General features: G+C 38.8%; 1 protein-coding gene across 1 annotated transcript; it reads left to right on the plus strand.

Annotated features, from left to right (window-relative positions):
* The first annotated feature begins 501 nt into the window (after positions 1-501).
* On the plus strand, positions 502-14,154 carry LOC106452965 (callose synthase 9). The gene is made up of 52 exons (XM_048780068.1): positions 502-738; positions 1,011-1,228; positions 1,314-1,411; positions 1,499-1,653; positions 1,758-1,854; positions 1,942-2,052; positions 2,129-2,254; positions 2,329-2,418; positions 2,729-2,826; positions 2,901-3,018; positions 3,215-3,358; positions 3,798-3,874; positions 3,946-4,024; positions 4,403-4,525; positions 4,709-4,814; positions 4,902-5,025; positions 5,141-5,330; positions 5,421-5,473; positions 5,706-5,766; positions 6,103-6,184; positions 6,461-6,510; positions 6,760-6,846; positions 6,947-7,032; positions 7,138-7,159; positions 7,281-7,375; positions 7,485-7,566; positions 7,690-7,847; positions 7,926-8,046; positions 8,226-8,323; positions 8,419-8,509; positions 8,594-8,754; positions 8,842-8,951; positions 9,083-9,214; positions 9,334-9,402; positions 9,481-9,658; positions 9,746-9,860; positions 10,053-10,172; positions 10,427-10,548; positions 10,629-10,712; positions 10,797-10,909; positions 11,004-11,056; positions 11,129-11,305; positions 11,589-11,636; positions 11,722-11,880; positions 12,083-12,196; positions 12,268-12,356; positions 12,448-12,606; positions 12,685-12,787; positions 12,874-12,993; positions 13,324-13,374; positions 13,470-13,652; positions 13,743-14,154. Exons 2-52 carry the CDS (start codon positions 1,018-1,020, stop codon positions 13,977-13,979), a joined length of 5,730 nt encoding a protein of 1,909 aa, XP_048636025.1. The 5' UTR covers positions 502-738; positions 1,011-1,017; the 3' UTR covers positions 13,980-14,154.
* Positions 14,155-14,558: the final 404 nt, after the last annotated feature.

Consider the following 14,558-nt stretch of genomic DNA (forward strand, 5'->3'; position numbering starts at 1 on the left):
GAAAATCTATATGTGGTTTAGCCGTTTTAATCCGGAAGACATTTCGGTCTTGCCAACGCGGTTCGATTGATTTTCTTGAATTCGAATCAAGCGCCGGATCGGCTCAAGTCGGGTTGAAATCAGGACTAAACCGGTTTTAATCGACAGAGTTATTAAAATATCTATCTGAGATTTAGCCGGTTTAATCCGGTTCACTGACTTTCCTTTTTTCTTGTCAACATGCTTTTCTTTTTCTTATCATCGGGTCGGATTAAGTCGTGCTTAAATCAAAGATTAAATGACGGTTATTGAAATCTATTTGCGGTTTAGCCGGTTTAATCCCAATGACTTTGCAGTTGTGCCACGGCGGTTCGATTGATCAAGCGCCGGATCGGGTCAAGTCAAGTCGGGTTGAAATAAGGACTAAACTGGTTTTGACCGAGAGAGTTAATTAAGATATCTATCTGAGATTTAGCCGGTTTAATCCGGTTCACTGACTTTCCTTTTTCCTTTTTCCGTCAACACGCTTATTTAAAAGTTAAAACATAGGCTTCCTTCGTTGTGATGGTTTTGGCTTTAAACAAAAACAAAAAGAAAATCCCTAAAAGTACTTTTGAATTAGAATCGAGAGTACGAAAGAGAGAGAGAGAGAGAGAGAGAGAGCGAGAGAGGGAGCGAGCTAGCATTCAGTACCCTTGTGCGCTGATTCTTCCATGAATCCGATTCTGCTCAAAATCCATATCTAGGGTTTCTAAATCGGTAACTCCCGCGTCTAATTTTGACATGTTTGGTTCATTTTTCGTTTGCTTTAACTTGTTTTGATCCTCGACGTAGCTCAGATTCGAGATCCCATATTTTTTCGTTTCGTTTGTTCTCTATATAACTCACGGTCTGTGAATTTGCATTGTCCGTTACGGCTAGGTTCACTTGTCCGAATCTGTTTGTATGTGTATCCTTGGATTTTTATTACAATGTTCCACTTGCTGTTTTTTCTTTGGTTTTAAAGATTCTGAGATTTTGTACTTTTGTAGGTAGAAAATGTCACGAGCGGAGTCGTCGTGGGAGCGGCTTGTAAATGCTGCGTTACAAAGAGATAGAGGAGGAGGAGCTTCTGCTGGTGGTGGTGGTCCTGGCCAGGGAAGTCTTATGGAGTATGTCCCTTCATCTCTGGCCAACAACAGGGACATAGACGCTATTCTGAGAGCTGCTGATGAGCTCCAAGATGAAGATCCCAGCATCGCTAGGATCCGTAAGCTTTTTTCTTACTTTTTTTGGCAGTTTTAGCTTTTGTTTCTTCAATGGTTGTGATCTTGTTAACGTTTTTTTTGGTGCAGTGTGTGAGCATGCTTACTCGCTGGCACAGAATCTTGACCCTAACAGTGAAGGCAGAGGAGTGTTACAGTTTAAAACCGGGTTAATGTCCGTTGTGAAGGTATGTTTTCTCTTCTCTTCTGCTTGTTTGATTTTTTTTACATGGTTTTGGATTCTAATGCATTGTTCTGGATTGGTTTGCTTACAGCAAAAGCTAGCGAAAAGAGAGGTTGGGACGATAGATAGAAGTCAGGATATTAAACGGCTCCAAGACTTCTACAGGCTGTACAGAGAGAAGAACAATGTTGACACGTTGAAGGAGGATGAAAAGCAGCTCCGTGAGTCTGGGGTTTTCACTAAAGAGTACGTGAATCTCTGAGTTTTCTATTTTGGCTAATAATTGTTAGAACCCAAAACTTACTCAGGTATCTTAATTGTTGTGTAAACGTTTTGATATTGGCTACCAGGATGGAGCGAAAAACATTGAGAAGGAAGAGAGTATTTGCTACCCTTAAAGTTCTTGGAAATGTGTTGGAGCAGGTTGCGAAAGAGATCCCTGATGAGGTTGTGTATTTTTCCTCCTATTTCTCAAATTCATTTTTTTGGGGGTCAAAAGTAGGTCTGTAAAATATCTATTTTGTGTGTCAACAGCTGAAGCATGTTATTGATTCTGATGCTGCAATGAGTGAGGACACGATTGCTTACAACATCATTCCTCTGGATGCTCCTGTCACGACTAATGCCACTACGTCTTTCCCTGAGGTGAGATAATTTTCCTTTTTTCCACAATCCACATGCGTGTATTGTATGCGGTTTGATGACAATAAAATTTGAGCAGGTGCAAGCAGCAGTTGCAGCGTTGAAGTATTTTCCAGGCCTGCCAAAATTGCCTGCTGATTTTCCCATTCCAGCGACAAGGAATGCTGATATGCTTGATTTTCTCCACTACATCTTTGGGTTCCAGGTTTGTCTATCTGAGAAGCTTCTTTTGAGTATTAGAGAGTGATATTTCTAATATATCAATTTTTATGGCCGCAGAAAGACAGTGTCTCCAATCAGCGTGAACATATAGTTCTTCTTCTTGCTAATGAGCAATCCCGCCTTAACATTCCTGAAGAAAGAGAACCTGTAAGTACCATAGCTTATTTGATTTTCATATGAGTAATTTCGCGGAAGTTTCTGGATTAGAAGTAGACCATTCATGATTTTGGCTCTGTTCTTCTTGTTATAGCGAAAACTTCTTGTTGATTGTTCTTTGTGTGGACTTCTAGTTGACAAGGCTTAAAAGTGAAGTATCTTAATGTTCATTCTAGAAACTTATGCTAGTGATTGTGCTGTGAACATGATTTTAGCTTGTTTACTGCTATATATAGTTAGAAAGCAGTGAATTACATTTTCAGATCTCATGAATAATTTTTTTTTTCTCTTACTCTCTCAGAAACTGGATGACGATGCAGTACGTAAGGTCTTTCTGAAGTCCCTTGATAACTACATTAAGTGGTGTGATTACCTGTGCATTCAACCGGCATGGAGCAAGTAAATTATCCTCTCTTCCTTGTCTTTTCCTGCTACCACTCTTGCTTGCTCACTTCGGTTTTTGTATGATGCAGCTTAGAGACCATCAGTGGAGAAAAGAGACTACTATTCCTCTCTTTGTATTTCCTGATTTGGGGCGAAGCTGCTAACATACGCTTTCTTCCGGAATGTTTGTGCTACATATTCCACCACGTAAGTTTATACTGAACGCTTATTTTTCTCTACATGTTTGCATATTCTACCAGGATCTCTATGTCTCACTGTCTCTTCCATGATTCTGTTCTTATATGAATCGCCTAACTTTCTGAATTGATACTGGTTCCTTGGTAATTTTACTATAGTATGTGGTCATTTGATATTGTTTGCTCATACTGAATATTTTATGTAGATGGTAAGAGAAATGGATGAGATCTTACGCCAGCAGGTTGCTCGCCCTGCTGAGAGCTGTATGCCAGTCGAAAGCCGTGGCTCTGATGATGGGGTATCATTCCTTGATCATGTCATTGCTCCACTATATGGAGTTGTATCAGCGGTATGTTCTCTAAAGTATTCTTTCACCCCTGGACTTTTAGGGAGTTTCCTTTCTCTTTTCTATTCATGATTACTGCTGTATTTTCTTTGATCCCACATTGCTGCTTCTTAATAGAGAAACGTACATTAAAAAACTTTCCTAATTTGCTCCGTAACTAGTTTTGTAGGCTGATGATTCGGTTAGTCATCTACCACTGATTTTAGCATTTTTTTGGTCAATAAACATATTGAATTTTGTTTATCGTGTTACTTGAGGGGGTTATTACATCTTGTCCTATTCATTCAAGATGTGGACATATGTTTCATAGCATGTATATTTGTAGATATATCAGTGGTAGTTGGTTTTCAGTTCAAATGTTCTGTAAAAAGAGGATTCTGCTTTCTCATGTGTGAATATTCAATTTAGGACTGTGTTGTAATAGTCATGTTGCTCTGTGCAGGAAGCGTTTAACAATGACAATGGCCGAGCACCTCATTCAGCTTGGAGAAACTATGATGATTTCAATGAGTATTTCTGGTAAATTTTTAATATCTTTGCCGATTGGGTTAATTTCATTCTCTCTGTCTCTGACGGTTTTAATTTTCCAGGTCGCTTCACTCCTTTGAGCTTGGTTGGCCATGGCGGACGAGTTCATCTTTTTTCCAGAAACCTATACCGAGAAAAAAGGTTTGCAATGGCCCCTCACAGTAGTGATTTTGTATTCATACTTGTTGTTGCTTCTTTGGTGAGACGAACATCAAATGAAAAAAATTATAGCATTGGTATAAGCGATTTATTATCTCCGTGATGGAAATTTTTTAAACGTCTATAATTCAGCTCCTAGATCATGTGTTAGAGGTTGATCTTGAAGTTATGTTGGCATGTTTAGTCTTTCTATTGTATTCATTTACTTTACTCGTTAGTTAATAGGTTCATAATTTTTTTATTTTATCTAAAGAAGTCGAGGTTCAGTCTGGTTGTGTGCCTCGTTTAAGATCTGGATACAGACTTCTTTTTTCCCACATATGCGTATCTGATGTTAGTATACTGGTTTTATCCTTGCAGTACGACCTTCAAACCGGTAGGGCAAAGCATCGAGGAAAGACTTCATTCGTTGAGCACCGGACATTTTTGCATCTTTACCACAGCTTCCATCGGCTATGGATATTCCTAGCTATGATGTTTCAGGTTTGTAATCCCTACTCTGGTTCCCTTTATTGTTGTAGTTTTTCTCTGTGTTCCTAAGAAAATCTTTATTTGACGTTAACGACGTTTGGTTGTGACGTATTCTTTCACTATCATGGGTCGTATGAATGTTATTATGTCGATAGAGGTTCTCCTGCTACTGCACTCTAACAGACTTCTTTACAGGCACTAGCTATTATTGCGTTCAACAAAAACGACCTTTACTCCAGGAAGACTTTGCGTGAAATTCTCAGCCTGGGTCCGACTTTCGTTGTGATGAAGTTTTCTGAGAGTCAGTATTAAGCCTGATACTCTTTACTTTATTTTCTTTATCAATATTGTGATTTGGTGAAGAAAAAACTTGTGCTGGATGTTATAGGTGTTCTGGATGTCATCATGATGTATGGTGCTTATTCTACAACAAGACGGCTGGCTGTTTCTCGCATTTTTCTCCGCTTCATCTGGTTTAGCCTTGCTTCCGTCGTCGTATCCTTCCTCTATGTGTATGTGAAACTTCATTTATTGAACTGTCCTTTTTCATATTGCTTTTGCATATTTTCCTGTTTTTGGGGTAGTTCTACATTCCCTTGTTTGATAGTTTTGTGTGTGTGTGTGCAGGAAAGCACTTCAAGAAGATAGTAACCCAAATTCCAACTCAGTCATGTTCAAATTTTATGTGATTCTCATAGCCATCTATGGTGGTGTTCAGTTCTTTTTGAGTATCCTGATGCGTTTCCCAACTTGTCACAACATTGCTAATAAATGTGATCGCTGGCCTGTGATTCGATTCTTTAAGTGGATGCGCCAGGTTTGTACATCATCTTTCTCTTTCGTTCTTCATGCTTAATATCTGGATCATTAGTAACAATCTCTGATGCTTACTTGATTGTATTTTCAGGAGAGACACTATGTTGGCCGTGGCATGTATGAAAAGACATCCGATTTCATAAAGTAACGTCTCCATCTTATCTTTGTTACTTTCTTTTAGTTACTTATTTTAGTTATCTGTATTCTCGGGACTTCAAAAGTTGTTCTAGCTTATATTTGGTACTGAAAATATTTTAACTCTGTTTCTGACTTGTTTGCGAGAAGCAGAGAGATACTTGTTTAATTGATGCTGAGAGCTCGTATTTTTGTGTCTTAAATGGTAAAGGTTCTTCTAAGCCACTCTTGTATGACGCAGGTACTTGCTGTTTTGGGTTGTCGTTCTGTCTGCCAAGTTCTCCTTTGCGTACTTTCTCCAGGTTGGTTCTTTTGATAGGAAGTATAATTGTGATGTGTTGATAGTTATACTGAAGATTGTGATTATACGTGAAATATACATATTTTACATACCACTTATTTACTGAAAATTGTTTCTCTCTGTGTTCAATTGCTCTCAATTTGTACAGTGAACTCTTAAAGTTGGAAGTAGTTTTATGGGTGCTGGCATGCTGTTACTTTATACATAAGTTCTCTGTTCATTGCGATCTCTTGTAGACAATTCCTGAAGTAATTATTAGAGAAACATCGCAAAGATACTTCGTTTGGCAGTTTAAGTGTGACTCGGAGTTATATCTCTCTTGCTGATGAAATTGCAGATTAAGCCGCTCGTTGGTCCAACAAGGATGATAGTCAAACAGGATAACATTCAGTACTCGTGGCATGATTTGGTGTCAAGAAGTAAGTATTGGATTGTGGTATTACTCGAGGATGCTTAATTTTTTTGTAAGCTTAGTTGCTTGAATGATTGTGGTGTAATATGTTACTTCTCTCTGGAATCATAAACCTGTGCTTCTCTGCAGTATATGATATCAAAGTCGAACTCTAGAAGTAGGCCCTTCTTGGGATGTTACTAGCTCTACTATTTAGTTTCTTGCTGATAATTGTACTCAGAACCTCAAAAGTATCATTCTTCTGCAAGATTCTCATACTCTAATATTTCTTATCTGGATGCAGACAACTACAACGCTCTGACTGTTGCCAGTTTATGGGCTCCTGTGGTCGCTGTAAGTTCAATGGTCTTTACATGAGGGTAGGCACTTTTGTTGTTCTAGGTTTTGTTGGGAGCAATCAGTGAATCAAGACGTAGTTGTTTCTAGAGATCACTCCAGTTTTGGAGGATTTTGTTAAAAACTATTTCAGAAATCTTGGTGGAGACTTGGAGTTTTTTCTGGCTAGGATGAATGCTGTCACTGGGGGGTTCACAGTAGAGTTTTCCTTCATTGTGTAGTAACTTTCTCTTTCATATAATGCAGATCTACCTGTTAGACATCCATATATTCTACACCCTTGTCTCTGCCTTTTTGGGTTTCTTGCTTGGTGCGAGAGATCGTTTGGGGGAGGTAAGTGTGTTACATTTCCTGTCAAAGTTAAGATATAAAAATATGTTACTACACTGACTGCAAGAGTGTATGTCCTTACGTTGCCTTGCAATTTTCACAGATAAGATCTTTGGAAGCCATTCACAAACAGTTTGAGGAGTTTCCAGGGGCCTTCATGAGGGCTCTTCATGTCCCTATTACTAATCGGTTAGATTCCTTTCCATCTGTCTTCTAAGAAGTTCATTTTACCTGCACGTCTCCTTTTATCTCTATTAAATATTGATATTTTCTATAATTCAAAATCATGTGCAGGACGTCTGATCCTTCTCACCAGGTACCTGTTGACCTGTTTTACGTTTATGAACCACTAATTTCCTAGATAAACGTATGGTATATCATGTTATTTTGCTTCTCACGTTTGTTGCTCATATCTGCATGTGATTATCAATGCGAAGGCTGCGGATAAGAATAAAGTAGATGCAGCACACTTTGCTCCATTCTGGAACCAAATAATAAAATGTCTACGAGAGGAAGACTACATCACTGATTTGTAAGTGCTTTATGCTTTTCGGTAACTAATCTGTGTGCCTAATGTTCGTAGCTTCGGCTTTTTATAGTTTCGTTTTAACCCATTCTTCTCGCTTGGAACGATTTTCTAGTGAGATGGACTTACTCCTGATGCCCAAGAACTCTGGTAGGCTCCAATTGGTTCAGTGGCCACTTTTTCTTCTTTCCAGCAAGGTGAGTTTGTTACTTTACCTGCTTCTGTATTTTAATTCAACGCTTTATTTCCGTAAAAAGCGCATATGAAGCGTATATGAAGTCATTGCTTCGTGACTATTAATCTCCTATAATTTACTGTAGATATTGTTGGCCAAAGAGATTGCCGCGGAGAGTAATACTCAAGAGGAGATAATAGAGAGAATTGAGAGGGATGATTATATGAAGTATGCTGTTGAGGAGGTCTATCACACACTCAAACTTGTCCTAATGGAGACTCTGGAAGCCGAGGGGAGGATGTGGTAAGGGATTTTTAAGTCCTAAATTTACTTGGACAGGTTTTTGCTGGATAAAAGAATGATGTCTTGTAAATTTTGTAGGGTGGAAAGAATCTACGAAGATATCCAGGCCAGCATAAAGGATCGGAAGATACATCACGATTTTCAGTTGAACAAACTCTCCCTTGTTATCACGAGAGTGACTGCACTCTTGGGAATTCTGGTCAGTAATCTTTTTATTGAACGGCTCTTAGTTTGTATTGTAGTTGTAATCTTCATGATGGTGAAAGTTACATAATTGTGAATTGTAGACGTCCCTTATTAGTGGGAGAAGATTTCCGCAGTTACTTGTATGTTATCAATTAGATGGAGTTTTATGTTCGTTCTTTTTTTCTTGAACAGAAAGAAAATGAAACACCGGAGCATGCGAAAGGGGCTATCAAAGCACTTCAGGATCTCTACGATGTCATGCGGCTTGACATATTAACTTTTAATATGAGGTACACACAAAGTCGATGATTTGGCTGCGTTTTGTGCAAAACCGTGCCTTGGTCTTCTTTGTTTAATAGTCTTCGAAAAATATGTTTTTGTGTAGGGGTCAGTATGAAACGTGGAACATCTTAACTCAAGCCTGGAATGAAGGTCGGCTTTTTACAAAGTTGAAATGGCCTAAAGATCCCGAGCTGGTATGGTGATGATATTTGTTACCAAAGGCTATGGTTAAACTCAATTATATTCTGTCAATCTGATAAATCTCTATGGTTTTGCAGAAAGCTTTAGTCAAAAGATTGTACTCGCTGTTTACTATCAAAGATTCTGCTGCGCACGTTCCTAGAAACCTCGAGGCAAGACGCAGACTGCAATTCTTCACCAATTCGCTTTTCATGGATGTGCCTCCACCAAAGTCTGTGGACAAGATGTTATCCTTCAGGTATTTCTTTCTTTCTCCGTACTTCCATCATTTTATCAAAACAAGTTTCTCACAAGCTTAATATCTTCCTTTGAACTGTATTTTCAGTGTCTTCACTCCATATTATTCTGAGGTTGTGCTATACAGCATGGCCGAACTCACTAAGAGAAATGAGGATGGGATATCAATCTTGTTTTACCTTCAGAAAATTTATCCAGGTATATTGGCTTTGTCAATTCCTTAATATGAGTAGTGACATTTGCCTAGCTTTTTATGTTTCTTATTAGTAAGTTACTTCTGTAATGAATAGGTGCCTAATATTTTCTCATTGACATCTGATTTGTCGCAGATGAGTGGAAAAATTTTCTTGCACGAATAGGACAAGATGAAAATGCATTAGAAGGTGATCTACGTAATGAGAGAGACATACTTGAACTTAGGTTTTGGGCTTCTTACCGTGGACAGACGTTAGCTAGAACAGGTAAGTAAACAAATCACTGCACCTTCTTTCTATCAAGTCAATAGTCGTAACTTTCCGCTGTTCCCTTGCATATATTTTCAGTGCTTTTCTTTACGTGTTATCTGACGTTGTATATGCAGTTCGCGGGATGATGTATTATAGGAAAGCTCTCATGCTTCAGTCTTATTTGGAAAGAAAGGCTGGTAGAGGTAAGAGGCTATAAGAGCTTTCTGTAGATATATTTGTTTTGGTCAAGCTTTTCCTTAGGGCTATCTAACTTATTGCAGACGGAGAGTCGACGCCTTTTGGTAATGACGCGACGGATTCTGAAGGATTCGAGTTATCTCCTGAAGCAAGGGCCCAAGCTGATTTAAAGTTTACATATGTTGTCACATGCCAAATATATGGAAGACAGAAGGAAGATCAGAAACCCGAAGCTGCTGACATTGCATTGCTAATGCAAAGGTAAGAAGACACCTCAATCTCAGGTTTAGAGCTTCTGTTATATATATTGTACAGATTACAAGCTAATCTCTTTCGTTCGACTGTCAGAAATGAAGCCCTTCGTATCGCTTATATCGATGTTGTTGATACTCCGAAAGAGGGTAAATCCCATACAGAATATTATTCAAAGCTTGTGAAGGCGGACATCAGTGGAAAGGATAAGGTAAACTGCGATCTGTGAAACCAGTCACGAGTCTAGTATTCTTGTGTCCTTATTCTCAAAATACTTAAACCTGCTTTAAGTTATGGGTAGATTGTGATTGCACTGTAAAGGGAATTGGCATTTTTCTTTCTCCTTCTTGGTCTTAATATTTTGTTATATGGAATTCCCACTTGAGTTTTTCTGGCTGTGCAGGAAATTTACTCCATAAGGTTGCCTGGGGACCCGAAACTTGGCGAAGGCAAACCTGAGAATCAAAACCACGCCATTGTGTTTACTCGCGGAAATGCTGTCCAGACTATTGATATGAATCAGGTCAGTATGTGGCATCTTCTTTGTTTTAAAGGGCTTCTTACGAGATCTTCTGGGGGTGAATTATAGTTAAGGTTCACTGGAAAGTTCAATTTAGTAAATTAGGTATATACGTTTTGTAAAGAGTATTTTGAAAACAGTTTGTAGTTGGGCATTTCATCATATGTACTTTACATTCTTTACGTGAGAGCTAAATGCATCTCCAGTCTGTGGCATCTGTTAGTTATTTTAACATCTATTTTTTCGTTATTTGTTAGGACAATTACTTTGAAGAAGCCTTGAAGATGAGAAATCTCTTGGAGGAATTCGATCCGAACCGGGGCCATGGAATTCGACCACCCACCATTCTTGGAGTTAGGGAACATGTATTCACTGGAAGGTGTGTGAGCCAGACATATGTGTATCTTTGTTCGAGTTTCATGTATTTCATCTTAAATCATTGTTTGTGACAATATGCAGTGTCTCCTCCTTGGCGTCTTTCATGTCCAATCAAGAAACTAGCTTTGTAACTCTTGGTCAGCGAGTATTGGCGAAACCCCTGAAGTAAGCTGCTAACAATAAGTTTATTTTTCTTATGAAGAATTTGATCTCATCAAGAATCCTTGTTCTGTTATCTCTATGTTCTAGGATCCGCATGCATTATGGTCATCCAGATGTCTTCGATAGAGTTTTCCATATTACACGTGGTGGTATCAGCAAGGCCTCTCGAGTCATCAATATTAGTGAAGATATTTTTGCTGGTAAAGTCGATTCGTTAATTGAAAATATGGAATGTGGTTGAGCAATTTTGATCATTTTTCCACATTTGATTAATGTTGATGCTATGATTTTCAGGTTTTAACTCAACTCTACGTCAAGGGAATATCACTCATCATGAGTATATTCAGGTCCGTTATTTTCTTAACTTTTTACAAATAGAATGTGATAAACAATAATATATGTATTAATTTTATCCACAGGTGGGCAAAGGGCGAGATGTGGGGCTCAATCAAATAGCTCTGTTTGAAGGGAAGGTTGCCGGTGGGAATGGTGAACAGGTTCTTAGTCGGGATGTATACAGACTTGGCCAGCTCCTTGATTTCTTCCGGATGATGTCATTCTACTTTACAACTGTTGGCTTCTACTTCTGTACAATGGTATGTGGACCCTCAAATGATTCATAGTGCTGTTGTTTGCCTCTCATCAAAGTTAAATACCTGCAACCAGAATGTTAACCTTTTAGTTAAAGCACTCTTAGCGTCATGGTATCTCTCATTTAGCTGTCAACTCTATAAAAGAAGTCTTTTCCATCATCATTTTTCGTGGATCACTTATTTCTGTAACGTATATCTGAGCTGTTACTGATAAGTTTCAAGTTTCTCCAAGTATGGTTTCCAGGAACTAATGCTGATGAATTGACATTTAAATGGCCTCTTGCAGTTGACGGTGCTTACTGTATACATTTTCTTATATGGGAGATTATACCTGGTAAGCATGGTTACCTAGATTTGGTTATGACGCATATGCTATCTCCATGGCTGATTAGACCCCTACTTGTGTTTGATTTTGATAGGCACTTTCTGGAGTTGGGGCTACTATTCGGGAAAGAGCTATTCTTCTGGACGATACTGCCCTTAGCGCTGCCCTCAATGCTCAGTTTCTGTTTCAGATTGGTGTTTTCACTGCTGTGCCGATGATTTTGGGCTTCATTTTGGAACAGGGTTTTCTCCAGGTACTAATTGTTATGCCATGTTTTTGTGAGATATGATTGATAGTGGTGAAGCGTGTGTTTAAAAGTTCCTTGGAGACTGACATATACTCTGATTTAGCTCGTTCATTTACTTGAGTATCTACTGTGCTTATATTTGATTGTAAGTTGCCTTATGGTAATAGATTCACAGGTTTGTTATTATTAACTATCTTTCACTGTGTAGGCCATTGTCAGTTTCACAACGATGCAGTTTCAACTATGTACCATCTTCTTCACATTCTCTCTTGGCACAAGAACCCACTATTTTGGACGGACAATTCTTCACGGTGGCGCTAGGGTATGATCTTACACTCGGCTCTCCAATTTCTCTATATTGTTTGGAATGTGATAAACAGTGTTTGTCAACAGTACCAAGCCACTGGAAGAGGGTTTGTCGTCAAGCATATCAAGTTTTCTGAAAACTACCGTCTTTACTCCAGAAGTCATTTCATCAAAGCGTATGTCTCCAGCATGCTTTGTTTCTTATGTGTGCCTGTTTAGCCATAGTAAAGGATGGTCAATTCATTGGTATGCTTTGTTCTTCTTCAGGATGGAAGTTATTCTCCTACTGGTCGTCTACCTTTCGTATGGAAACGATGAGGCTGGTGCTGTTTCCTACATTCTCCTGACGGTTAGCAGCTGGTTTTTGGCAGTCTCTTGGCTTTTTGCTCCATACCTGTTCAACCCTGCTGGATTTGAGTGGCAGAAGTAAGTAGTGCTGTCTCTCTTATGTTATGTTGAGCTACATATTCTTTTAGTGACCAAGAATATTCCTTCTTCTTTCAGAGTCGTGGAGGACTTCAAGGAATGGACAAACTGGCTCTTTTACAGAGGTGGAATCGGTGTGAAAGGAGCTGAAAGCTGGGAAGCATGGTGGGAAGAAGAAATAGTAAGAACTCCATTTCCCAGCATCTTGCACGTCTTTTAGTTGCTCTACTTATCTGGCAAATAATAATTGTCTTTGTACATCAACAGTCTCACATTCGGACCTTGAGCGGGAGGATAGTGGAGACCATATTAAGTCTCCGATTCTTTATCTTCCAGTATGGTATTGTCTACAAACTGAACCTGCAAGGATCAGATACATCAATTGCGGTACAGTGTTTTCCCTTTCTCTACACTTACGCATATCGTAGTTCGCTAGTTTTGTGCTGTTATAAATCGTCCGGTTCCTTTCCCACGTCTTTGATATGGTATATTCGGAACAATAGTCGATTAATGATCCCTGTTCATGATTCATTTCAATTACCAATACCATCTGATAATCACTTGTGAGGATAGAAAGGTTATGATTTGTTATATTTGGGGTTTGATGATGTTTTGAATGTGTGGAGTACGACCTGGCTGGTGGGGTTAGATATAAGATTTATATGATCTTTACAGTTAGCGCAGATGCTTAATAACATAGTACTTATACATCTGCAGGTGTATGGCTGGTCATGGGCTGCATTTGCGATGCTTATTGTTCTTTTCAAGGTTGGTTTATTCAACTTCACACTTCATTTACCAATAACCTTAGTTTTCTGAGCATTACCTGATTCTGATAATCTTCATTTTTCCAATAACCTTAGGTCTTTACCTTCAGTCAGAAGGTCTCTGTCAACTTCCAGCTCGTACTTAGGTTTGTACAAGGCGTTTCCTTATTGGTGGCTCTAGCTGGCATAGTCGTTGCGATCGTGCTCACAAACTTATCAGTGACGGACATATTTGCCAGCATATTGGCATTTATACCGACAGGATGGGGAATCCTCTCTGTAAGTTTTCGTTCTCTCTCTCTCACCCTTCAGTTTCTAATCACTGCAGAGTCCAGTTTTAACAATGTAATAATCTCTCTTTGTTGTAAGATTGCGTGTGCTTGGAAGCCGGTGATTAAGCGACTTGGGATGTGGAAATCAGTTCGGTCCCTAGCAAGGCTGTTTGATGCAGGAATGGGAATGCTCATCTTCCTTCCCGTTGCGCTCTGCTCGTGGTTCCCGTTCGTCTCGACCTTCCAGACACGTATGATGTTCAACCAAGCGTTCAGTCGTGGTCTCGAGATCTCTCTTATCCTTGCTGGAAACAATCCGAACTCTGGCCTTTGAAATCCTTTTGTTATTAGTTATGCCTTTTTGTTGAAACACTGATTCTATCTATTTATGTGTGTTTACTGAGTGTAGTAGAAACTGATGAGAGCCTATTTGTAACTTTCTAGGCATTTTAAAGACTTTTGTAATGCTTATTTGTTTCTAGATTCAGTGCATCTTGCAAGTCGGACTATTCTGTTCTTTCCTTGCTTTATAAAAACTTAGTTGTAGCATGTGATGTGAAATTAGGTGTTCGATTATAAACACATGAAAAGGCCATGTTCATTTGGTCGCCAGCATTAGCGGCTGCGACTTGATGCCGCTGGTAGTTGTTCGTTTCGTTTGATCGCAACGTTTACTTGCTGTGGTTGTTGCTGAGTTCTCTGTTTTTCTGTCGCGCGGTTGATTGGTTATCGCTGTGTTGTTCTTTTTGATATTGCTTGCGACCAAAAAATATGATTAAAAATTATTTATATTTTTCAAAATTTTGGTTTAGTAATTCAATTTTTACTTTAAATTATATTGTATCTTGTACATAAAATTATATTGATAAACTAAACATAAAATAAATGTTTAAAAATTCAAAATCAAATGTTA

This window comes from Brassica napus, chromosome A5, assembly GCF_020379485.1.
Source record: "Brassica napus cultivar Da-Ae chromosome A5, Da-Ae, whole genome shotgun sequence".
In the NCBI taxonomy this organism is placed as follows: Eukaryota; Viridiplantae; Streptophyta; class Magnoliopsida; order Brassicales; family Brassicaceae; genus Brassica; species Brassica napus.